The sequence below is a fragment of the Myodes glareolus genome, chromosome 1 (assembly GCF_982192425.1).
Source record: "Myodes glareolus chromosome 1, mMyoGla1.1, whole genome shotgun sequence".
NCBI classification, from domain to species: Eukaryota; Metazoa; Chordata; class Mammalia; order Rodentia; family Cricetidae; genus Myodes; species Myodes glareolus.
In genome coordinates, this window is record NC_142026.1 from 95496415 (window position 1) to 95522457 (window position 26043).

The following is a 26043-nucleotide window of genomic DNA, read 5'->3' on the forward strand; positions in this document are numbered from 1 at the left end:
CCACGTTGTTTTTAAAAGCAGGAGATGGGATCCCTAAACACAAGATGGAGACTGAGAAAGCTACAGACTTCATTAATGTAACTATCGCCTCCCAGCCTCCTTGCCTAATTCACTTGCTCTTTGGCAACATATTATCCTTGTCTAATTAGTATGTAAGTACTCGATCCTTTTGTTCCCGTTTCTTAATGAAGGCTCCCATGCATTGTAACACTTCTGTTTACATAAGTTCAGGTGCTTTGTATAATGACTTCAATTATAACTCAGGCTCAATGTAAAACAAACAACCAGAAAACCTTAAGACTTAGAGGTAAAGATTTGGCTTCCCTGAAATTTTTTTAATGAATTTGAGAGAAGTTAAACATTATGTTTATATAAACAACAAACAAACAAACAAATAAAAAATTGGAGCTAGAGATAGCCCAATTGAGAGAGTGTTTGCTGAGGCATGAAGACCTGAGTTTGAACCCCAGAATCCACATAAAAATGCCAGACATCGTGGTGCACATACAGTCTCAGAGCTGGGGAGGCATAGACAAAAGAGATCACTGGGGCTTGTCGGCCAGCTGGTCTATCCTACTCAGTGAGCTTCAGGCCAATGAGAGACCCTTTGGGAAAAACAATGCTAATGACTGTTAAGCGTTGTCCTCTGGCCTCCACATACATGCTCACAGGTGTGCATGCACACACAAAGACACACGAAAATGCATCCACGTGCAGTCATACCATAGGCACACTGAATAAATGAATCACACTAACAGGCCCCTATGCAGAATGAGGCAGCCTAGTTTGCACACACTGGCATGGAACATTTAGAACTTCTGCCGCTGGATATTTAGTAATAGAGTCAAGGACAGAAGAAGCCCAGAGGAAGTCTGACTTACTTCTACGAGACCTGATCACAAGCAGAAGGGGAAGACAGACATTTGTTAAACAAGGTGAAAGGAAGCAGGAGTTTTCTTTAGGGATTTTCAGAATTCACTGACCATCAGGCCTTAGTAGATACTTCTCTGGGATCAAAGGAAAAACGTTGATCTCAAACACAATCATTACAATTTAAGGATAATTTCCCTGAAGGCACCTTTTCTTCATATTAGAACCCTAACGAAGCTGCTCATATGGCCTCTGGGTTCCTCCCAAATCTGAATTCTAAGACTGGTAGCCCAGAGTGGCTGCAGACACATTTTCCACAAGAAACAGCTTCCCACAGGTCTCTTCTACCCATCCTTGAGGTGTACAGCAGAACAGATAAAGTGTGTGTTAGATTATATAACAGGGTTTTTTCACAACTTAATAGGAGAAAAATTTAAGTGGCTACATATTTTTTAAGTTTCTTCTTTTTAATAATCTATCTACAATATTTCTAGCCTAAATAGTAGAAGTTCTTAAAATATTTTATGAGTCAGTTTGGTTATTAATACTACCATTTTTGAAATATTGAAAATTTTATGACCACAAAGAATTTTTCTTTCCTTTTAATTTATTTCTACCCCCTTTCTTCTCTGCCCAAAAATGTTAAGTAGAAAAACGGTCCGACATTTAGCTAACTCTGATGCCAACCTTCTCTGGAATGCTGTGTTATGTTGGGCTGTGACTTCTATGGAATTCAATTCCCATTTACCAAGGGCTCCCACTTATTTTAATATATGTTAGAAAGAAAAGAAGAAGAAAGGCAAACAGCTCATTTAGGTTGTGAGTTAGGCTTTGCCAAATAGCAACGGCCAAAGATGTTAAGCTTAAATTTAATTTAATTAGCATCCAGTTTTTCCAGTTGTAGAATTAGAGGAAGCAGGGAACCCAGCCCAGGGTTAGAATGGGGCACACATGATGAACTGTGTGCACTGTGCTGAGAAGCGCTTTCTCTGGCCTGGCCTGCACTGTGCTGAAAAGCGCTTTCTCTGGCCTGGCCTGCAGTTTCCATCCAGTTTGCTGTGAGCCTGCATTCTCCACATCTGTATAAACTCTCTGTATTAACAAATGAACTGCTGCCCCCTCCCACCCCCACTCCCTGAATCCTCAGCTCCAAGCATGGTAAGGATCGCCTGGGTTTTATACTCAGAATTGTTGGTATTATTTCAGTGTCTCATTTTTCTATTCCAATCTTAGGCTCCATGTTAAGCACATGGAATAGCATATAATATCAAAAAGGTTTTCTTATATAAGATAGTGGTAAGACATCCAAATAATTTAAGATCTGGGGTGAACTCTATGAAATACGTGGTACATGTTCTTCCCATCCTCCTCATTAACAGGTTGTCATGGATAGACCACTGAGTTCCCAAGATGGGTAGGTCCGAGCTGTGTGGAAATATTCTGCATCTTATATTCATATCTGCCCTAGGTAGTTGTTATGTGGGGAAGCCAGAGTCCCCTCTAGAAGACAGGGGTCACATTATCACCTGGAGAAACGATGTTGTGCTCCCAGCTCTGATGAGGTGACAGCAGAAGGTCATGTTTTGGGGAAATCATCAGCAAAAATCAGCTCTAGACATCAGCGACAGACTCTAACAAAGAGAGGAGCAGAAACAGCATGGAAACAGAGAGGTTCTCTTGGGTCCAAACCATCCCAAATGGCAGTGCTGCTGACAGTGTCTTAAATGACAGCTTGGGACCAACCCAGGCAGGACTCTTAACTGGCAGAAAGGACTGCTAGCACATGAACAGAAACCTAAACTCAGCATTCCTCAGGGATCTCAGGAGACAGGGTCCTGTGTGTCGGGAAGGCTATTCCTTTCCGTATCTGCCCTTAGTGGTCAACCACCTTACACAAAGGGCCTCTGGTTTCTGATTAACCCAAAGAGCCCCCATGCTTGCTCTCAGGCTCTTCCAGCCTGCACCCCTCCTCCTGCTGCTCCTGGTCCCCATAACCGACAAAGCTTTTCCTGCAGGGAGCTGTCCTCTATCCTCTGGCTGTTTGCTTCCCACAAGAAGCTTTTCTTTCTACCCAGAGAGTGGTCTTGTTTGGTGTTGTAAGAAAAGGCGCGCGCGCGCGCATGTGTGTGTGTGTGTGTGTGTGTGTGTGTGTGTGTGTATGCACATGAGCATGCTTGCCAAGGAGGAGGCAGTTGGGATGGAGTAGAAAGCAGCTGTAAAATGGAAATAAAGATTTCTATCCTGAGAAAAGAAAGACTATCCAGAGGTCAGACACAGGCTGCTCTTGGACTACAGTGCAGTGATGGAGCACAGTGCAATTGCTGGGTATCAGAGGGAAGCAGGAATTGTGAAACACAGCAGTTTTCAGGGGAAGTCATCTTTTTAAAAAAATAAAATAAAATTCTAATTGTTTAGAAAGTGAAGGAAGCCAAATATGTTTTTTTTTTAAAAAAAAAAGGAAAGTAAGTAAAACGCTGAAGTGTATGACACAATGGCTTTTTTTTTTTTTAAAGAAGAAGGTAATTTAAAAACCAAAAACAACAACCAAAAAAAAAATTTAAATAACCTCAGATGAGACGATGTTTGTGACTTCAGCAGTCTGGGTCAAATTCTTTTTATCTGGGCAGTTTTCCTAGTCACATAAAAAAAAAAAATCAGGTCATCTCAGGCAACATCATTTGGAAAAAGAAAATCAGAATATCCACAGACAGGACTGGAAAACATTTAGGGGGAAAAAAAGGAGAAAGAAACAAAGAAAAGCTCCACAGAACTAGAGGCCCAGGGCTACTTTGTTTGTTTGCTTCCTTTCTAGACTCCTGAGAGAACCCAGCCTGTCCCCTGCATCATAGCCCCACGTAGGAGGCTGCCTGCTTCTCTGCTCCCACGGCGTCGCCTTTACTGTTCTGAGAAAGGTCCGTCCCACTCCCACTAATGGTCTAAAATACTTACTTTCAACAAACAATGTGGTTTCACTTGGATAGTTTCCTAGGGGAAGCATTTTTTTTTAAGATTTACTTACTTGATTATTATCTGCAAAACACATAATGAGGGCAGTTCTCTCCACTGTAATACCTCATGGTTAGCGCCAATCCCACCTGCTACACTAAGGCTCCCTACAATATCTAGCCTCTGAAATAAAAATAAGTAAATAGCAGCCCCTGAAATGAATAAAGTGGACAGGGAGTTCTGAGGAGGTATGAGTTATATTTTACTATTTCCTAGGCTGGAGGGACCAATGGCTTTGCTCCATTTGGTAAATCTCAGAATGTTTTTAATACCCAAGAACTATTTCTGAGGGCTTCCCATGATGCCATGTTCTGCTGCGTGCTCCTGCCATTGTGGTCATTGTTAATGGGCTCCTGTGGACATTTGAGAGTCTGGCAGACAGTCTGTTATTTCCCTAGGAGTCTGGAAATGACCCAGCATAACACTTTATCCGGGGGTCCCGTGATTGAACGGGCAGATTAGAGACATTCTTTTCAGAACTCCAAACATGCGCTACGCAGCGGATGACAGACTGGGCAAACAGACCCAGGGAAAAGAGTGGCTCTTGCTGCATAAGCTTGGTGGCCCGGATTTAAAACCTGGGACTCACAATGGAAGGAGAGGACCAGTTCTTCAAAGTTGTCCTCTAACCTCCACATGGGTCTTGGCACTTACATCACACACATGCACACCACAAGTCTACGTATACTTTTTTTTTTTTTTTTAAAGATTGGGCTAAAGATCCAAGACAGAAAATCCTGTGCAGCATCAGAAGAATAGAAAAAATAAAGGAAGGAAAGAAGGGAGGGAGGGAGGGAGGGAGGGAGGAAGGAGGAAAATACTAGCAGCCACCTGCAAGAAGAGACAAGAAGCTAACAGTCATGGAGACAGAAAGGGACTGACACAGGAAGTCACAAAGACCTGACAAAACTGATCGAGCAGTTTTCCAATCCTGTTCTTGGGGCCTGAACTTCACATCCCAAAATATATTTCAGTAAACCTTATGACCTGACAGGCCCTAATGCTAGCAACTGGGAGGAGTCTACCTACTGCATTTTGGCTGCATGATAAGTTTTAGGTTACATGTCAAACGTTTTCCAGAATAACATGAAATATAATTAGTAATTATATAATTACCTATTTAATGTTTACATTTTGTAATTGTGAATGACCTCAGAGAAGAGGAATTAATCTCCCTCTCTCTGCTGTAATTTTCCATAGTCATGGAGATGGCAGTGGTAAAAATAAACATTTTGATGAAATTATCAAGATGAATTCACTGTCTATTATTTAATAAGAATCAGATACCTTCCTCTCTGGATTCTGCTGTAGTTTAAATCTTGCTGCTGTGGTTCATCACTGTGAATTATCAGGTATGTCTGGAGCACTGAGTTTTCAATGTAGCAAATATTTCTTAGATCAGAGGTAGGAATTAGGGTAGAACAGGAGAGGGTGGTGATCTTCAACTATAGATGAATGTGGACCACAGTCGACAAAACAGAAAAGAGATACCCTGCATAGGTGTGTGTGTGTGTGTGTGGTTTTTCCACTTTTTTATTAGTTCACATTATTAACACTTAGTAAAGTCCATAATGTGTGGTATAGCAGGGGAAACACTAGCAATGCTGGAAAATTTCCTCCCTTTAAAAAGCTGACTCATATAAGAGAGAAATGAAATTGCCTAGAAATGGAATATTTCACTGGACAACTTAAACAAAGCTTACATGCACCGTAATAACTTGGGAAGCTATTTTCTTTGACCAGACTCTCATGCTGATGCCTAACCTAGTCCCCCTAGCTCAGGGTATCCTCCACATCAATCTGCTGAGGATCTGGGATGTTTAACCTGCATCAGAAACTGCATCAACTGTTTCTGTTCTTCCCAAGACATTTTTTTTGCTGTAATAATATGGAGAATTGAAATACAGAGAAAAGAAACTAATAAACAGAAAAATTGTGGAAGATCAAAGGCAAAGTAACTATTTCTCAGACTGGTTAAAACCTTAGGCTGAAATGTATATTCGTGTTACTCTCTTTTCATAATAAAGGTGTTTAAGGAGGGGAACCACGGGTTCCCCTTCCTATCAGAGGTGGGTCTTTGCTTACCTGTCTCAATGCTGTAACTTCAGTCCTACAAACTCCATTTCATCCTTTGGCCACCATGAAACCAACAGATACTTCAGAAGGTGACTCTGACTTAAAAGTCTATGTATGCACTCACACAATCATTAAGTCTGACCCCCAAGCCTTAACTGCACTTGGTATGGGCACTATCTGCCACTGTTTCTTGCAAGTCACATCTTTGGTCTTACAGAGAGAAGATTACAAATGATTTGGTCAGTGATATCCTGGGGTTCTTCACCAGTCCACCATGTAGTAGGACCTCTAACAACAGTAAAATGGACATTGGAATTAATAATCATGAGAGTGATTTAGAGAGATAATTGGTCGCAGTTTGGAATCATGGAGTTGGTTTGGCCTAACCCCCTTGAGAGGCACACTTCATACGTTTTTCAGGCTAGAGTCCACGTCTCCTGGGCACAGTGTGCCTTCCAGTTACCAAGACACTGATGTACTCCCTTGGGCAGTGAAGCATTCAGACTGTGCCCTAGTTAGGGTGTCTATTGCTGTGAAGAGACACCATGACCACAGCAACTCTTATCAAAGAACAAATATTTGTTTGGTCCATTATCATCATGGCGGGAAGCAAGGCGGCATGCAGGCTGATACAGTGCTATTTGCTGAGAAATTTTATATCTTGACTCACAAGCAACAGGAAGTTGACTGAGACACTGAGCATGATTTGTGCATGTATGAGGCCTCAGAAAGTGCCTGTACAATAGTATACTTCCTCCAACAAGGCCACACCCCCTAATAGTGCCATTCCTTTTAAGGGGTCACTTTCTTTCAAACAACTACAGGCTGCTTTGTGTTTCTCTGTATGGTCTCTTACAAGTCAAGGAAGCGTGGAAACTTGACAGGACAATTTGTTTAGACATTAATCTTGTGGCTTGCAAACATCACTGTATCCTAGCAACTACAACTGCATTGATCCTGGCAATTGACATTGTATTGTTTCTGATAGAGGTATAAACAGTGTGATTGCTTTCAATACAATTGTCACAACCTCAGTTGTGCTGTGTCTCCCTCCAAACTGACCTGATTTCATTCCTCACAGCCATATCAGGTGATATTGGTCCAGTTAGTAAGCATGGGTGCTGACAGTTGTTTATTTGAGTTGAGAAATTCATCCATACCAGAGGCAGTGGCTATGTTTGACAAATTTCACAATGTTTCCTAGGAATTCCTGATTTATAAAGAAAAGTTTACTGATTACGACTAGTACACCTCGGCCTCCCTGTTTTAGTGGCAGGTTCTTGGTAAAGGAAAAAAAAAATGTGGCTTCCTTTGCTCCTCCCACCACCTAGCTTGAGTTGCCCAGAAAGGCATGAACTAGTCAGAGTGAACAAAAACGTGGGGTGAAGTCAAACGTAAGTCCACAAAAGTAAAAGGTGACATAGCAATGGTTACAGAAATCTTGACCATCAGGATGGTCCATGCTTTCTGTGCTTTCAACTGCCTCCGACCACAAAAGCGACTTTCCACAGCTCTGTGAGGCTCCGTCTGGAACACATACACAGGTCTCTGTTACAAGCAGAAGATGCAATAGGGACAGATGGAGGGACACCTGCTCTGGCTAAAACTTTCTTGGTTTGCATCCACCCTGGCAACTGGAAGTGTGTGGGACGTTTACTCTTTCTAATGCCAGCCTCAGACCACTGACTTCTGATGGAGGACTTCCTACAGGCCAGTTTGACCCTGAGTTCCCTGCCTACCTGCTAAGTAGCTGTTTCCTCTGGATTTGAAACACTTCTTTCTGGAGGAGGAAGGAGGCTCACAAGGCTCGTGAAATGCAGAAGAAACTTCTGACTTAGCAAGCTCAAGAGGTCCCTTCCCAAGAATATATAACAGAAACTACTTGTATGTGGAGGCTGCGTCCTCCAGTGGTGTACCTACCCGCACACCATGCAGGAGCAGTCTTTGTAAAGCATCACCCATGCTGGGGTAGGCTCTTACATGATGCAGTCACCCGCGTCATTCATGCTCCTTTGAGAAACCTCTTACCCATGTCCCTATATGGAAGCCCAATAAACGCCTTGGTTCCCGAAGTTGCCTTTGGATGATATCTAGAGGGGACATATGTTCATTCATGTCTCCCCAGAAAAGTCATGCACATAGCCACCATCAGTCTCTCCTTAACATCCAGCAATCTTTTCTACTGCCTGTGGTCTGAATCTTTCTTCCTTCAGTCCAATTTCAGCTTCAAGCTTTATTCCTTCAAACTGCGTCTTTTCTTTGTATGTTCTTTCTTACCTCTCAGGTCTTTGATATGTGTTGCTCCTTCCTTGATAGCTAATCCCCTTGAAAGCAACAAGGCACGGAAGTAACAAGACAGTCAAAGATTTTGTACAGTAGGGGGTTTAAATGTTCCAGACTGGGAACAAACCAAGTCAGATTAAAATGAGTATGTGTTTTTTCATCCCCAGAGACGCTCTGAGGGGCACCCTCTGGCAGACTGGCCAGTAGGGAAGCAATAAAGAGGAGGCAGGAGGATGAACTGAGGGCCTCAAAAGATAGAATGTGTAGAGATACATGTTATTGTGTTGTCTTTTGTGTTCTGGACTGGAGAAAGACATTTGATCTGGGAACTGCAAAGAAAGGTATTTTGACTTGAAAATACAGGCCTAAGGATTTGATGCTTTGAAAAAGAAGTTCTGCTTTAGTCTCCACAGAGGATGAGAACCTGTGGATTCTTTACAAATTTAAGTGGTTTGAATCACTGAGACCCCCTAAAATGTTGATGTAAAATACTCCCAAGAATGCAGCACCCCAACTCAACAGAAAGTAGCCAGACAGGTTGACGACGCCCAAATTCCCTAAAAGATTGTTAAAGTGGGGCGTATTCAATGGTTTCGGAGCAGGAGCAGCGAGCCTGTTTCCCTGAGTTCTGCTCCACTCCATGCAGCAGTTTGGATCCAGAGTGAGTGCGGCTGGGGCCAGAAGGCAGCTGGAGCAGAGCTTTGCCACCACAGCTACTGCTGCCGGACTTGCTCTCTCACAGACTGTGCAGACGGCTGAGACTGTCAGCCAGCAGGCTAAAATAGTCAGCAATGCTTTGGACATATTCAGTTGGGCATATTGACCTCGAACCAACAAGTAGCTCTGGCTCAGGAGCAAGTGGACTATCTTTGGACTTTGCAACAGCTAACATGTTCCAGCTTTTATAAAGTTATGTGTGTTACTCATGGCACTGTATGGCATGCTTCTGCTACTGTTATGGAACTCAACCGTCATATGAGAGGGGTTTGGAATACTGCTTTTGTTAATTTTACCACCCAGTTAGTGCGTGCTAGATGGTTGCAGTGCTGGTCTGGCTCCTTGGCACTGTCAGTCCTGGGGACACTTGGTTTAGGGCTATGTGTCTGGGTAGCCACAGACGGGCAATACTTCGGGGGCAGGATGCTACCTAAGACAGGGAATATTAGAGGACTATTCCCCATGACAGGCAAAGTATTATAAAATAAAACGGAGGAGGGTGGAGTTGTAATCCAGCTGCCCTCACTCCCCTTGACTGGTAGGAGAACTTCCTTGTGGTCTGTAATGGACAAGGATGTTTGTGTTCTTTCTGGCCAGTGGGTCTCCACAGAAGGAGTAGAGGTATAAAAGGTTGCTGGGCAAAATAAAGGTTGCTGTTCTTCCACCCTGAAAAGAAGCCTCTGTGCCTTAATCCTGGCACCTCCGCCAGTCTCGGCTATCTAGGCTGCTCTGACTGCGGCACCCGTAGACAGAGTAAACTTTTTAATATATATATATATATATAATATAAATTATATATAAATATGTATAATATATAATGTGTATAATATATATACATATATATTTAGCATTTCTTGATGAAATCATTGGATGGTTTTGGGTCCCCTCTCCTAGCATTTCAATAAGGAAGGCTGAGGCCTTTCAACCCATGGCTCTTCTATCCAAAAATACCTCATAACATATGACTTCAATGCTCCTGTTAAAGCAATAAATAACAGTTTCTGGGTAGTCTGTTATTTATTTATTGCTGGCAATAGAGATTAAACCCAGCACCTCAGGCATGCAAATCAATGCTCTACTGCTGGGCTGAAGCCCCAATCTTCACATTTTGAAGGCTTGGCAGTCGGTGGCTGTGGTTCTGTCCCCATTCTCAAGCAGCATGGGAATAAGAAGCTTCAAAAGGTTCTCCATGTAGATTTGGCCATGAGAATGCTATGCCCTCAGGTCATAAGGATTTTTTAAAAATATGACTAGTGTAATTTATTACAATCCTCATATGTAGATCCAACTTCAGTCTTATACAAACTTCTTTTTAAAAATAAAAACAATGTGACTTTGGAAGAGTATTCTTCTGTTATGCAGATTCCTCTCTGGAGTGCAATCCCCAAATCTTTTTGCCCTAGCACAGTGGTTTCTCAACCTGCAGGCTCCAACAGCCTGAGTAACTTGGAGATCACGTAGTAGGCTTATGATTGAGCAGGATATGGCCTCTCTTCTAATCCCGCCATTACTGGACATGGTTAGGTTAGCACTCACGGAGTCCCGTGCAATGAATCAAACTTAAGGCTCACAGAGGCTGGGCAAGTGCTGGGAGCTGTTGCATCCCAGCACCAAGGGACTTTCTAAAACATGATGCTAGTCCTGGTCAAGCCTGGTCTGCATAATCACCTTTATTTTAAAAATCAAGTTAATTTCTAATTAGTTTTTAATGTTTCACAATAAATGTGCTTGTTGACCCAATATATATTGTGTCACTAAGGAAGTGTTTCTAGTCACAAGATCACAGACAATTATGGCTCTGTTTCTTACTTTCTCTTACAGTAAACTGGAAGATATTGACCCATAAGCAACAGATTCATTCCCTAATGTTGCTTTGCAACAAACGAATTCAGCTCTGCCCATTTTATTGAAACCTACATATTATCATTTATAGTCTCAGAGTAATTAAAATAAGAAAAACTTTCAAATCCATATTTTGAAGAAACAATTTGTAAAAACCAAACCAAAACAAACAAATAAACAAGCAAAAAAAACCAAAAATAGCAGTAGAACGAACCAAGCAAATTAAATTCTAAGGCGGCTTTTCTTATGTTTATCTGATAGTATAATATGTATCTCAGTTACACCCTCAATACATTTGGCTCATGATTCATGCTCTTCCATAAAAATTCTACAAGAGTCTTGTAAGAAATATACAATTAACAGATGAGTGTTATTTTGAACTTTCATGAAGAAAATCTATTTATTATTGAAGTTTTTCCAATGCCATGTTATAGTACTACTGACAACCACTGGAGATTACAGCTGCCCCATGGTATCTGCAGATTGGCTCCAGGGTTCCCATGGATACCGAGCAGACTCAGGTCACTTTACAAAACAGCAAATAATTTGTTCACCTATGCACATCATCCAAGATTCCTTACAATCATCTCCAGACCACTTATAAGACCTACTACAATGTAAGTGCTACATAAATATCCGTTAGCGTGTGCTGTTTGGGAAATAATGACGAGGGAGTGGAAGCTCCATCCCCAGCACTGACACAGTTGGTTTGTTTCTAAAGATTTTTGATCTGTGGCTTGCTAAATCTACAGATGTGGCAGCCATGGAATCCTAATTTTGGAGAGGAGAGAGTCTACTGGGTTACACGTCTAGATCACAGTCCCACGTGGAAGGAGGCAGGAACTAATGAGAGACCATGGAGGGACACACCTTACTGGCTTACTCAGCATGCCTTTTTATTCATTCCAGGACCACCTGCCCAGGGATAACAGTGTCAACTGTGCACTGGGCCCCTTCACATCAATCATTAATAAGAAAATGCCCCACAGACCTACTAGCAATATCTTGGAGACATTTTCTCAATGTAGGTCTTCTTTCCAGATAACTCTAGACTGGTGGTTCTCAACTTTTCTAATGCTGTGACCCTTTAATACAGTTCCTTAGGTTGTGGTCACCCCCCTAATTTTGACTGTTACTTCTTTTGTTGTTGTTGTTTTGTTTTGTTTCGCTTTGAGACAGGGTTTTTCTGTAGCTTTGGAGTCTGTCCTGGAACTATCTCTTGTAGACCAGGCTAGCCTAGAATTCACAGAGATCTGCCTGACTCTGCCTTCTGAGTGGTTGGATTAAAGGCATGTGCCACCACCAACCAACTTCACTGCTACTTCTTAACTGTAATTTTGCTACTGTTATGAATTGTAATGTAAATATCTGTGTTTTCCGGTGTTCTTAGGCATCCTCTGTAAAAGGGTCAAACCCCCCAAAGGGGGTCAAGACCTACAGGTTGAGAATTGCTGCTCTAGCTTTGTTAACTTGACAAAGAACACAGCTAGGACATATGGCTATGAAAGCATCTAGATTAATTATTTGTAGGTATACTGGGATGAAACTAAAGAAATTAAACTTACAGGTGAAAGTCACAATTTTAAAACTGGGTCTATTTTAATATTGCAGAAAATTAAACTTAGGGTTAGCCTATTATCTTAAAAAAAAAGTGTAAGTTGTATCCTCCTCACACAGGAGATTTTTCTTTAGGCCACTAGATGGCAAAATTTGAGAAGCAGCTGATGCCTAGCAATGGATGGCCTTCCCTCTGGAAAGCACAAAGTGAGGAAATGAGAGAAAGAGAGAATGCTGTTAAGACTTGAAGCTGCCCAGCCCTCCTTTCTGAAAGGCAGGACAGTCAGGGTGGATGTCCAGTTCAGGAGACCTGTTCTCACCCAACCTTCTCCTAACTCATGCAGAGAAATCACTTTCCTGTCGGGACCTACATTTCTCTGTCTGGCAGATTTGCTTGGAATGCATCCTTTCTTTCTCTTTCTCTGGAACCAGGACAGCTACTGTGGGTTCTGTGCAGGCCAAGGGATACAGATGTTCAGCACGGGGCAGAACGCTGTGCACAGTGCTCGGTCTGAGAGGTCAGCTAAGCAAAAGACGCCCCTGCTCCCTTTCCTGACTCTGCTGTGCTCTCCCGGCATAAGCTATGATTAAACGTCCTCTGAATTTGTCCTAGTTCCCTAAAACTGACTCAGCCACATTTACCACCTGCCTCCTCTGAAGAGAGTTTACAGGGTTAATGAGATAATGCTGCCAAAGGCCAGATCTTTTAATGAAAGCTGCTAATTACAAGGGAAGCATCAGTGGGTGTGCACATAGCTAAAGCCTGACCTTGCAACTGTGTCAAAATGCTCCAGAAGCAGGTGATATCATCGCCCTAGGTAAGAGCTTCTTCTTCTTCTCTTCTCTCTCCCTCTCTCCCTCTCCCTCCCTCTCCCTCTCCCTCTCTCTCTCTCTCTCTCTCTCTCTCTCTCTCTCTCTCTCAAGTAAAACTGATTAAGAGACAAAAATCAGCTGCTCGTCTATGAAAATGGCAACAAGTTTTTTTCATTGTTAAGAAAAATTGTGCAGAAGTGGAAATGCAACCACACTGAGGACAGAAGATGGAAGAAGAGAGTTTACACGTGACAGGATGGCTGAGAAGATGCTGAAACATTTAGAGAAGACAGTGACAGAAAGCTGACATCCTACACATTTTTGATTTTAAAAAGGACAGTCTTGCGTCTAGCCTGTGGAGTATGATGCAGTTTAGAGGCTGCTATTTGTTGAAGCTGCTTTATGTCTGCTAAAGACAGAGCATGCTCTCACAGTGGGAAAATTGCTGTGAAGCTCTATGGTTTTTTTCCTTCCTTCTGTTTTTTTTTCTTTCTTTCCTTCCTCCTTTCTTTCTTTTTCACTCTTGGAATAACATTTCCTACCAGTTCTCTCTAATCTAGTACATTAAAATGGTTCTTGTTTAATGTCACTACCAGGTAGGAATGCAGCCCGGATCCTCATGAAAGGGGCTGAGAGAGCCTGGCATCTGAGGAGCATTCCCATGCCCCTCCCTGTTAGAGAAAAACTCTCTTCCCAAAGGCCTTAAACGAAAGCTTCTTTTCATTTCTTCTCCCTCCTTCCTCCCCTTCTTCCTTTTTAACCCCCTCCCCATTTTTCAACTGATATTTAGTTTTGCCAAGTTCTGGCTTAGGCCCCTAAGCATGAGCTACCAGACATGCACCAGAGTTCCTACTGGAATTGTTATTTTGGGTTTTGCCTTTGTAATCTTCCTGTAGTCAGTAGCACAGAGACAACATTCCCCAGACCAGAGCACATGCAACAAGACCATTCCATGCTGGGCTTTCATCATTGTAGCCACCTCCAAGAATAACTTTCATAAATTATTTGATAGGGCTTCTTTGGAGTCTAATTTTGATTAGGAAAAGCTATTTCTTTCTGTTTTGAGGCAGCATCTCCTTCTGTAGCTCAAGCTAGCTTTGGTTTCTGTGTAGCTTAGACTGGCCTTAAATCTCAACCTTCCAAATGCTGGGATACAGTTTACGTCATTACACCTCGCTCAAAGGTCTTACATGGATTTATTTTTCCTACTAGAGAAGACTAGTTTCCTTTTGATTTTCTGATTCAGATGAATAGGTGGGAGCCGTGCCTTAGGTTCACAGAGCTAAGAATAACACCCAGAGAAAATGGAAGGGCCCTGTGCTACTGCACTGCTCAGACTGGAGCTCACTTAAGCCAACAACCAGTATTCCCCAGTATCCCCGGTATCTCCAGGTATCCGGTATCCCTCAGTATTCCCCAGGATCCCCCAGTATCTCTGGGTATCCCATATCCCTCAGTATCCCTCAGCATTCCCCAGGATCCCTCAAGTATTGAGCACAGATCAGATAAGTTCCAATACTTCAGTATAACAGTGCATAATCTCTGATTCTCAATAACAGTTTACACAAACCTCCATTCCCAACTGGGTATTGCTCTTAACAGATTTTTAAAATTAATCTACTAAACATGTCCTTTTAAACTTAAGTACGTTACATTATTTAAATAAAAATATGTAGAGCATATGAACAGATCCATAATAAATTAAAATGTCTACTCTTCCACTAGTATGTCTTTAAAGTGGAAACCTAATCAGCCTTTAGAATTGTTTTCTTCTTCAGACATCAAGCCTAACAAACAATTTTAAATACAAGAGATTTTATTCCCCATATTTTTTTTGGTTTGGTTGGTGTTTTGGTTTTATATTTTGTTTTATTTATTTTTATTTTTTACTTTCCATATTAAATGACTTTGCAAATTATCAGTCAATCTTAATAATCTGGAAACTTGGTTTCCTCTAGGAATATTTTATATTTAGTTTTATATGCACATATAAGACAATGAGATGAATTCAGATCAAGGTCAAGTGAAGTCATACCCAAAACAATCAGAATCATCATTACTGCAATACAGTGACATTATTCAAAAGGACTGGGAAGCTACCACCAGGACTACAATAAACAAGGCCACATATGTTAGTATAATAATTACAGTATTCAATTTACATTAAAATGACAAGTATTTTTATAGTATATCCCTCTCCAGACATACATAATTTGTTTAGTGAAAAGTTATTTTATTTATAAAACTTCTGCTTTCAAGGTCTGGGGAGACACTCGGCTGACCAAGTGCCTGCCATGCAAGCATAAGGAGCTGAGTTGGGTCGCCAGTGTCCACACAAACCAGCAGGGGTGACAGCATGTGAAAAGGCAGATGTGATAGCACGCCTCCCAGATGCTGCAGAGGATGAGACTGGCAGCTCCCTGGAGCTCCCTGGCCAGGGCACCTAGCTACATGGAGGCACTCCCTGCTAATGAGGGGTCCCCATCTCAGCCTGAAGAATGACATCCGGGGTTGACCTCTGGACTCTATGCACGTGCACCCACACATACATGTGCTCCCACATGCAAATGAACACACACAACACAGCTGCAGGATGTTGCTTATATTCTTCCAATACACATGGAAAGGGACTTCTTTTCTGTTCTTTGTAACCTGCTTAATGGCGTGTTAAATTCACTGTGCTGAAGTTGGAAGACAGCTGGGTTCTAGTCTCAGGTTCATGATTCATTAGCCAATAATAATAATAATAATAATGTGGAACCAAATTTCATTTGGATTATGGTTTTGAAAGTTTATTTTTTCACAAGATTACTCATTTCCATCATACTCTTTCTAGAACTTTTATTTGAAAAATGGCAACCATCAACTCCAGTTCTGCCTTCTCAGAGGGATGCTCTCAGACTGAAGGACCAAAGGAAGTGCCTACAATCAGGAGCATAGAGCCAGTGCCGTGTGGCAGTTATTCATGTGAAGAGTCAGTTCTGTCGTGTAGGTAAATATCAGGGCTCAGTAGAAAAGAGGAGGAAACCGGCTTAGTAGGTCTGTTGTGTGAACTGGATTCGGCAGCATACCAAGACCTCCTACGTATCTTGTGTCCTCAAGGACTTACTAGCTAACGACGTACCAACACTAGCCTGATAACCACAGGTGTGAGATGAAAGGACGCTAGCTAAGATGTGTTATTCTAAGAAAGATAAGCTATTCCAAGCTGTCTTCCGCACATCGGAACCGCGAGCGAGGCTCTAGCACGCGCGGCACATCGTTGGCGTCACATAGCACGTAAACCACAGGAAGCTTTACTTTGTCTCCGAGACGTAACACTCCAGCCATAACCTCTGACACTGGTAAACGCTACTCCCTTCCACACCGGGCACTGGTTTGGGGAACAGCTGCTGTAAGGTTGCCCATAACACTCTATCTGCCTTCACAAAGCACTTGTCAATGATTTGTTTTGTGTAAAGGAAGCAAAGGAAATACAACCAATGGACAGAATCCCCAATGGAATGAAATCAACAGCCAAAGCCCACGGCTGGGAAGCAGAGAACAGCCTGCAAAAACTTCCGTAGAAACCAGGAACTGACAAAAGATAAGGGGGAGGGGGGAAGGGGGAGGAGAGGGAGAGGGAGGAGAAGGAGAAGGAGGAGGAGGAGGAGGAGGAGGAGGAGGAGGAGGAGGAGGAGGAGGAAGAGGAGGAGGAGGAGGAGGAGGAGAAGAAGAAGAAGAAGAAGAAGAAGAAGAAGAAGAAGAAGAAGAAGAAGAAGAAGAAGAAGAAGAAGAAGAAGAAGCAGCTTTTCAATTATAATCCTCTCTCAGTACCTAACAGCACATGTACATGTAACCTATCTTGTTGGCACCAAAAACCACCAAGCTCAGAAAGAAGTCAAGTTGTTTTGTTATTGAGACAGAATCTCACAAACTTACCTTCCGCTGGCCTGGAACTTACTTACTTAGCCCAGACAGATCTGGAACTCAATCTTCTTGCCTCCACCTCCCAAATGGTCAGACTCTAGGGACTGCAGCTGCGGATCCTCGTGCTTGCCATGTTCTCAAGACATATTGGCAGAACCAGAAAGGGATTTACCTGGGCAATTATGTCTATGATTTCCGAATAACTGTGGCATCTTCTCACACAGGATCGGGCCAAAAAATCTTCCACCAGTCGTGTTCCAATACCGTAACCCCTGTGGATGAAGGAAAGTATGATTTGCATCGTAGATAACAAACTTAACCCAAGGTAACAGGCCAAATTGTCTTAGGTAATGTGTTTCGTGTGTGTTCCACAGACCACAGGCACAGAGGTCAGCATAGCTAGGAGATATTACTTAGTCTCTGCAAGGAGAGGAGTCTGACTGGAGTTGAGACTGACCCAAACTTGACTGTAAATTCAAAGAAGGGTGGTTGCCCCAGCCTAATATTTCTCATTGTCAGCTGTTGTGAAACAAAAGAAAGATGGTTGCTAACTTTTCTGCTGTAGGGGTGGCACCTGGATACTCGGGGCTTTCTTAGTAGACATGCCACAGCAGGGGAGCAGCTTTACAGGAGGGCTGTGTAGGAAGTGGGGAAGGAACAGAGGAATATTCTTTCGCTGTCAGTGAAAGTTTCAGCATTTCAGTTTCTTAAGTTTATCAGCCTCCTCTTTCTACCTTTCTCTCTCTCCCCTCCTCACCTGTGTGTGTGGATGTGTGTCTGTGTGTGTGTGTGCACGCACATGCACGTGTGTAGGAGTGGGCAAGCAACTTCAGAAGACTCATGTTCAGTCTGTAGAAACTGGAGTGATGGGTCCAGGGAAGGTACTTAGCTACCTACTAACTCCTCTCAAGCAACTACCTGTAGCAGTAGTTGAAGTGCGATGGAACAAGTCCTTTACAGAGATGGCATAACATAACTGAGTAGTGGCTAAGATGGCCCAGCAGCCTCCTTGAACAAGATGGCCTGAGAAACTTTAAATTTCTAAAAAGGACACAAGAGATGCCAGAGTCTCTGTCTTATAAGAGCTTCTAATCCAGTTACAGAAATAAGACCTTAAACTAGAAGCAAAAGGGAACATTATTTTTCCTAACCACCAGTCAGAAAATGGTTTTTCCTTTCACAGCCATATATAAATAGACCAGGGAAACCATTTGGATACAGCACCAGAAAACCCAAGAGAATCAGCGCGGGAGCTTTCCAAGGCAATGTTTGTTCCTGGAACTTGAAGTGGGAAAATCTCTGATAGTTTGGTAATTATGGGGAAATGGTTCTGAGGTCAGAGTTCTTAATAATTCACCAAATCTACTGAGATAGTCTGTTTATTAAGAGCATGGCATCTGTGCAGGAGAGAGAGATGGCTCAGCTGTTCAAGGCTACACCAAAAAGATAAGAGCAGGACATTTTCTCCAAAAGACAGCTGAGTAGGGGCCTTACAAGAGTCTAATATTTGAGATATGTGTGTGTGTGTGTGTGTGTGTGTGTGTGTGTGTGTGTGTGTGTGTGTGTGCGTGCGCGCATGCTCAGTCACAGGTGACAGGGATGAGAAGAATGTAACGAGCAGCATGTATACTGTACATATGTAGTATATTTAACAATCAGTGAGCTATGTATTCAGTGAGAGAGCTTGTCTTTAAAAAAAGAGAATTGGCAAGATAGCTTAGTAGGTAGAGGTGCTAGTGCACAGGGATCCTGACCTGTGTTTGGCTCCCAGAGCCCATAAAGTGGAAGAGTTGAAACAATTCCCCAGAACTGACCTCCAAGTTATTACTGTGTCAGGTACACACACACACACACACGCGCGCACACACACACACACACACACACACAAATCTAAATAAGTAAATTCAAAAACAAGTTTTAAGGACTGTACCCCGTGTGACTGGATAAAACTATTCCTGGAAGCCATGAGTTATTAAACAAAAAGTAGCCAAGGCTGGGCTACCTCCCTGTGAGTCATTGAGGTCCTTGAAGTCCTAAAGCAATACAAGCAATTGCTGTTGGGTTTTCACCAAAACTAAGATATCCTAGTCAGGAATTATTGGTGAAAATCTTAGTTGCAAGATAAATCAAGCGTGAACTGGGAGAAAGGCTTCCTCCCCACCGGCCACCCTTACAGAAGTAGTTGCTATACAGGCAGCTGAGGGAATTGTCATTAGCAGTCTCCCTCAGCCGTGGGTCCTGTGTGCAACCCTGACCAGCCAGGAAACACTGGTGCAGCAAGGGCACGTCTGTTATGTGGTAACCACTTTCTGAGTGGGTTTGAAAAAGACAATCCCCTTCCAATCAAGTTCCTCATACATCCGTCTTCCTGCCAGGCGACTACTCTTAGTTTTTCATTTGCTTGTTTATTGCATAGGCCCCAGTAGGTGGTCCACACTTATGAAGGCAAACATTTTCATTGTAAAGAATTGTGAAGATTCTCCATGCGAAGGAAATCATGTGTAGGACTGTACACCCATTCAAAAGTCTGTGGCTGGAGAGGTCCTAGACCCTGGTATGGAAACTACTGTCGTTGCTTTGCTAAGTGGCGTGATGCATACATCAAACTGCTTTATAAATGATCATGCTTGTAGCTATAAAATGGTGTTACTGCCAGCTTTGATAAGAGAAGCTTTTTTTAAGTTGTCAGCAGTGACTTGTTCATACTCAAAATACTGAAAACAAATAAGTAACTATTCAATGTCCACCCAGAAATGGAGCCTCCATATCACTCCTTTCAAAACTTAGAGAACATTGACAATGAAGATGCAGAAAGACGGTAAGAGCTGGAGGGATGGGGAGGGGTATGGAATGCTGACATCCGGGCATGGGCTGACTGCTGCACTCCCAGCAGCTGTAACTACCCACACACAATTTCTACAAAAGTGGGCCAATCAACAGTCTGTTACAGTAGGAGAGAGGTTCCTGGGCTCCTTTCCTTCTGTTTTGATGCAGGAAATGGTTGTTGGAGGAGGGAGGGACATTTTGTTCAGTGGTGCAGCCACTGATAAGGTGCCCATTCTCCTGTAAACAACCCCACTGAAACTCGCCGGGTATAAAAAAATACATGAAAGAAGCAGTGCGGCTAGGTGAGGAAGGGGATTAGAGGGGACAAGAGGGAGTAAGAGAGGATAAAGGAGTGAATGTGATCAGAATACATTGAAAACATGTATGAAAGCGACACAGTAAGATCTGTTATGATTGTAATAAATGCATGCTCATAAAACACTCAAAAAAGAAAAAGTTAAAAATGACAAGATTGCAATAATTTGGTGATCATATAATTACAAATATAGAAGGTTGAATATAAACTGGAGGAATTTTCACTAGCAAAATAAAAAAAGGGAAATGGGTTTTATTTAAAAAGAAAAGATTGAAAAAAACAAAAAAACAAAAAAGAAAAGATTTTTTTATATTAGAAATCTTTCTTTTTAAACAAGCAATGAAAGTACTATATAAGAAAAAGGCAATCCCCTTTCAATAGAGTTCGTCATACATCTGTCTTCTTGTTGGGCGAAAACTCTTAGCTTTTTGTTTGCTTGTTTATTGCATAGGCCCCAATAGGAGGCCCACGCTTATGAAAGCAAACATTTTCATTGTAAGGAATTGTGAAAACTCAAAATCAAACTGGATATTCCATCATCTTACTAAAAGTACACTTCTGTTCCATCACATCAGCTGCTTACATGTAACTAATAAAGAGGTCATTTCCAACCTGGAAAAAGAGAATTCAATATTTGATAGAAATAGAGAAAAATTCCTCCCTATTATTTTAAATTGAGCTGTAAGAAATTATGTTCTACTTTCACGTGTGGTGTGTTGCAGCCAAGGAGGAGCTGGGGAGGTGGAGCAAGGCATGAGGAACTGGAAAACTCAGGTGACATTAGCAAGCAGTAGATCTTCTACAGCAAAGAGACATCTACTTACATTCTATCTAAGTATCTGTTCACATCTTCATCTTTTTCATAATCCTTGCATAGCTGGGCAACCAGGGCTCCGTAGGTGAGTACGAAAAGGTCTTTGTTCTGCAGAGAAAATGTGCATGGGTTTATTACAGACAGTTCTGACAGTAGATCACTATATTATTTATTTTAGTCTATGGGTTGAAATCACACCCAGAGATCATTTCTTCACCTTTCCCACTCCCCCAGGACTACAGCAATTGCACTCTTGAGTCATCTCTCGCACTTATTTGCACACACAGTTAGATTGGGAGAAGAGCTGAGTGATCTAGGTTCTGACATGAGAACATCTTCAGACGGATTAGTGTCTGTTGCGTACCTTGATGCGTATTTTCGTGGAGAAATGGAGAAAGGGTTTTTTTTCTTTTTAACTACTAACTTCTAATACAATTATTATTACTCTGGAATGCCTTGTTCTTTACATTGCCTGTTCTCAGCTGGAAGGAATAACTGGTGGGGCTAATTGTGAGTACATGTAGCCTCTTCTGAGTCCCAGATCTGCCAGGGGTTTTGGGAATGATCCCAGCCACAGCAGCAAGCTGGCAGGAATTGCTGTTTGCAATGTGCTTAGAGAAAAGAGGAGATTTTTAAAGAACCCAAATATAAATGTTACTGCCTCTGTTTTAAAAATAGAACTTCAAATTATGTTTTAGAGCAAATGACAAGCAAAAATGAAAACTGAGGTCCAGTCAGGCTTCATTTAGTATAGAGAGGATGAAAATGAAAGCAGGAAACAACGTTTGGCCAGGTTTTGATTTGAAAAAGTCTATCTAGTACCTGCCAAGAAGTGCTGCTTCTGAAAGGGAAGGAGACCTGTGGAGAACGGATTCTACACTGTCCACCCTACAGAGCCAAAGGAGGACCCAAAGAACGCAGATACTTGCCCAGCCCTCTGAAGCCAGAAGGCCGCTCCAACTCCGCACAGCATTAATCACTGAGGAACTTACGTGGAGGGGGCAGAGGACAATGGAAGAGGGAAGGGGAACACTAATGAAAAGTAAGCGCCTTTCACAGAGGACTAGATTTCCAGGAGAGGTCACTGTGAATTTCAGGCTAGGAGAGTCATCCTTCCCTCTCCCATCAAGTGACTTCATATGTAGGGGAGCAGAGGCCTGATAATGGATGGGTTTATATTTTAAAGATGGATGTGAATGTCTTCTTAAAAAGCAGTAAAATTATTTACTCAACCAAATAGCTTCTGTAAAATACCATGAATTTTGATGCAAATGATTTCATAGTTAACCCAGTGCCTCAGTGTCCCCACTGGGGGACATTTGAATGAGATGTGTGGGTTTATATCATGACAAACATGTCTCATTGCCAAGTGGATATATTTATTATTGATACATTTTAAAAGAAAAGAATCTAAATATTGGTACATCTGTGCCAATTTATGTGAAAACTAGAAACAAAATGGCATAAGTATATGTAGAATAGACATTATAAACTAATTTATATTGCATGTTAATTGGTATTATAACAATGCATGCAATTCAGATCTAGAAAAATAATATGTTAATACTTTTTTTTCCAGGAAATAAGGGATGTAAGCATGAGATTCGAACAAAAATAATGTGAACCTAATACTGAGGGTCACAATTGTTCAGTTTTATTCCTGTTTTTGTGATATAAACTTTCCAAGAGGCTCAGCGCAGAACACACCAAATACCAATGTATTGTACAAAATGCTTCTGCCTAATATAGAAGCCACAACAGCAAACTAAACATTGCTGTGTACCAGTGCTGTAGCAGAGACATAAGCAAAAGATAATGGACAGGGTAATAGGGGTAGGAAGGAGAGGAAAAGGGGGAGAGAGAGAGAGGAAAGAGGGGAAGGAGAGGGAAGAGGGAAAAAGCGAGAGGGAGAGGAAGAGAGAGGAAGACAAGGAATGTGTCACTACTCTACACAAAGAATTTGTACAGAGAAGAGAGAAGAAATTGTGCCTTTCCTGTCTGTCACAGCCTGGGCATGCTTTGGAGTTTCAGCTCTCTCTCTCTCTCTCTCGCTTTCTCTCTCTCTCCACCACCTGCCATGGGATATACTAATACGTCCTGAAACATGTTAAGTTCCTCCTGGGTTCAAATACACACTGTCCATAAAAGTCCATTTCTGCATCCTGCTTCATGACCAGAGGTTACACTGTGAACGGCATATCTAGCGTTCTCTGTAGGTCTACAAAGTCATATTACAGACCCCAAGATAGCAACCAGAATTTCTTTAAAACAATAAAGAACCACTTTCATATGTAAAGTAGAACTCCTGTAATTTTTCTTGTGATTTTGAGTGCACCCATATAAAAAAGTTTAATCGTGGTGTGTGGGTGTGGGTGGGTGGGTGTGTAGTGATTTGGGCACAATATGAATTATGTACTACACGTTTATGCCATTTGATAGTTCAACAAAGTGGTTCAAGACTCCAGAATGCCAGATGAGGTATTCATGGGAATTTCCAACTGCGACACACACCCATTAGTCAATGCAGCCTTGAGAGCACAGGGTCGAAATCACCTACTTAACATTAAACATCCACCAGTCCCCGAAATAACTAAAACAGCATTAATCATAACTCTAAGTTTTCCTACCTGTAATATCTGAATTATTAAAGCTATAATGAGGTTTATTTAAAAAAATAGAATATTGCTTCAAATTAAATGTACTATAATCAAAACATTTTAGAAATGAACCAATTTCAAAGTAATAGAAAGGACATAGCAAATACAGACACATTTAAGAGTCGAGAATGTATTTGTAATGACAATCTTTTGATTCCTAGTGTGGCAATGCTCTTTTCCTATTTAATTTTTACACATAATGGATTATACATTTCCTTTGCTATTTAACATAACATAAAATGCAAATGATTGATGTTTTCGCATTTTACTTTAGAAGCAAAAGGAATATTTGATGCCTGTATTCAAGTCATCCATCAGAAAAGAAGATCCTAAAAATCTGTATAAAGAATTGATTATTCTGCTACACTATTAAAAGATACTTGTAACCCTTCCCAGAAGGGTCATTCACTTCACATCATCTTTGCTTCACTGAAATCTTCTACTTGTAGCACTATTTTCCAAAATTCATAAAACATCCCCCAAGGACACATTTACTGGGAAGTAGAAGCAAGACTATTTGAAAAAAGTTCTTACTATTTTTTGATATTCTGGCTTTTTGGGTGCAGGACGAGACATCTCTCCCGGCAGGAAAAGAGTGATCTTCAGTTCTTTTCTTCGGTCTGTGACTTAGGCATATAACAGTAGTCCTCTCTCCCCGTTTGTCTTAGCAAGTTCCTCCTGGCCTCGGTGCAGGAGCCTTCTCTACTGCCTTTGCTCCTTGTTGAATGGAAGAGAAAACAAACAAACAAACAAAAACCCCACGGAAGTACGTGAACAGCAGCACTATCTTGTATCTCTGTAACCTGCTACTGATCACTGAACAGCCTCACTTGTAATCCAGGCCCATAAAAGCTCACAGTGTGTGTGAAGTCAGAACAAAAGCACCAAGACACTAAAAACTCTCTGGCCCCAGGGAGTTGATGAGTGGTGTTTTGTTCGAATGCCAAGGCATTGTTTTAAAATCACAAACAGAAACCTTTGCAATCCAAGACAGATTTAACGTTAGCATTATTCACTTGGTATTGATTGTTCTATGCGTTACAGAGACAGGATCAGCAATCCTTGGGCAAGAAATCCTGAGTTTAAACCTCATCAACAAATGAGTTTTGCGTTGTCCCCAGAGCACTTCCTGCCCCCATCATGTGTGTTTATGGCATTGAAAAGATAACTTTTCCTAATGGCAATCAGCAATTTTAAAGGAGGCATAAAGCTGATACTTTCTTACAGCACTGTTGCTCAGAATGGGTGCTCTGTAGTTTAATAATGTATAATGATTCTGGCAGAGAGAGCAAGCCCTTGGCTTTCTTTTGATAGTTCCTGAGCTATTGGAGGCTCTCTTTATTTATGCAAAAGTACACATATTTAAAGTTCAAATAAGAACTCTCATCGTGACAAATGCAATCAGGGTGTGTGAGTCCAAAGCCGTTCCAGGAATAGACATGGAAAACTCAGTTGAGAAGGCGGCCTTCTGCTTCTTCCGTCTTGAGACAATTAGTCCTCTTGGTTCCTACACACTCTTACTGCAAGGTGAAGATGGGCGAGCAATTTGAAGGAGAGTGTGGCACAGTTGAAAGAGCCCAGGATGGTTGACAAGGCTCCGATGTAGTTGCTGTTCTCCTCATTACTGGCTATGTGGCCTTGGACAAGCCACTTTATTGCTCCATGGCTCAGTTTCCACATCTGTGAAATGGTAATACCTACCTCACAGAATAATTTGGCTATCAAAGAGATGGTATGCGCCGTAAAACGTATTATAATGCACCGTATAAAAACTAATTACTGCAGGCTCTTCTTAGAGGTGAATATATGGGTTGGAATTCTACACCATGAGAAGTAGTGCCACACTGTTTATGATCTATGAAACCACGGTCTCTGGGAAATCAGTAATACTGGGCTTGGGGATTTCTTACGGGCACACTAATAACTTACATTTACCACTTCATAGCTCACACCTTGGTTTTCGCTGTCTATATCATTTTAATTCAGCTACAGCTGGTGAAGTAGTCAGTATGATACTTGGCATGATAAAATGGCAGTAGTCCTTGCCATTTTACAGGATAGGAGTATAAAAATAAAAAGACTGATAAAGCTCTCCGAACTGATCTGGAGAGTAGGGATCAGAACTACATTTGCAGATTCCCAATTATCCCCCCTCCCCGCCCTTGTCTATTGTACACATCTTAACAGAGTCAATAAAACAAATTTTAGAACTAGGTACTAAACAATGTGTGCATTTGACAGCCTGATGCCAGTGCGGGGGTAATTTGGGCTTCAAAGGTAAGAGATCTCCTGGAGAAACAGGACAGGTCTATGCACTTGTAGTGGGGAAAGCAGCACTGCAATCAGCAACCACATGT

At 41.8% G+C, this 26043-nt stretch overlaps 1 protein-coding gene across 1 annotated transcript in view; it reads right to left on the reverse strand.

Annotated features, from left to right (window-relative positions):
• Window positions 1-24797, reverse strand: part of Trappc3l (trafficking protein particle complex subunit 3L) — a 48427-nt gene extending 23630 nt beyond the window's left edge. Inside the window, exons 1-3 of the mRNA XM_087900621.1 lie at window positions 24221-24797; window positions 21040-21137; window positions 17246-17345 (exon numbers count right to left, since the gene is read on the reverse strand). Of these exons, the coding sequence (XP_087756747.1) occupies window positions 17246-17345; window positions 21040-21137; window positions 24221-24262 (240 nt within the window). The 5' untranslated portion in view covers window positions 24263-24797. The remainder of the gene's footprint in view (window positions 1-17245; window positions 17346-21039; window positions 21138-24220) is intronic.
• Between the last annotated feature and the right edge of the window lie 1246 nt (window positions 24798-26043).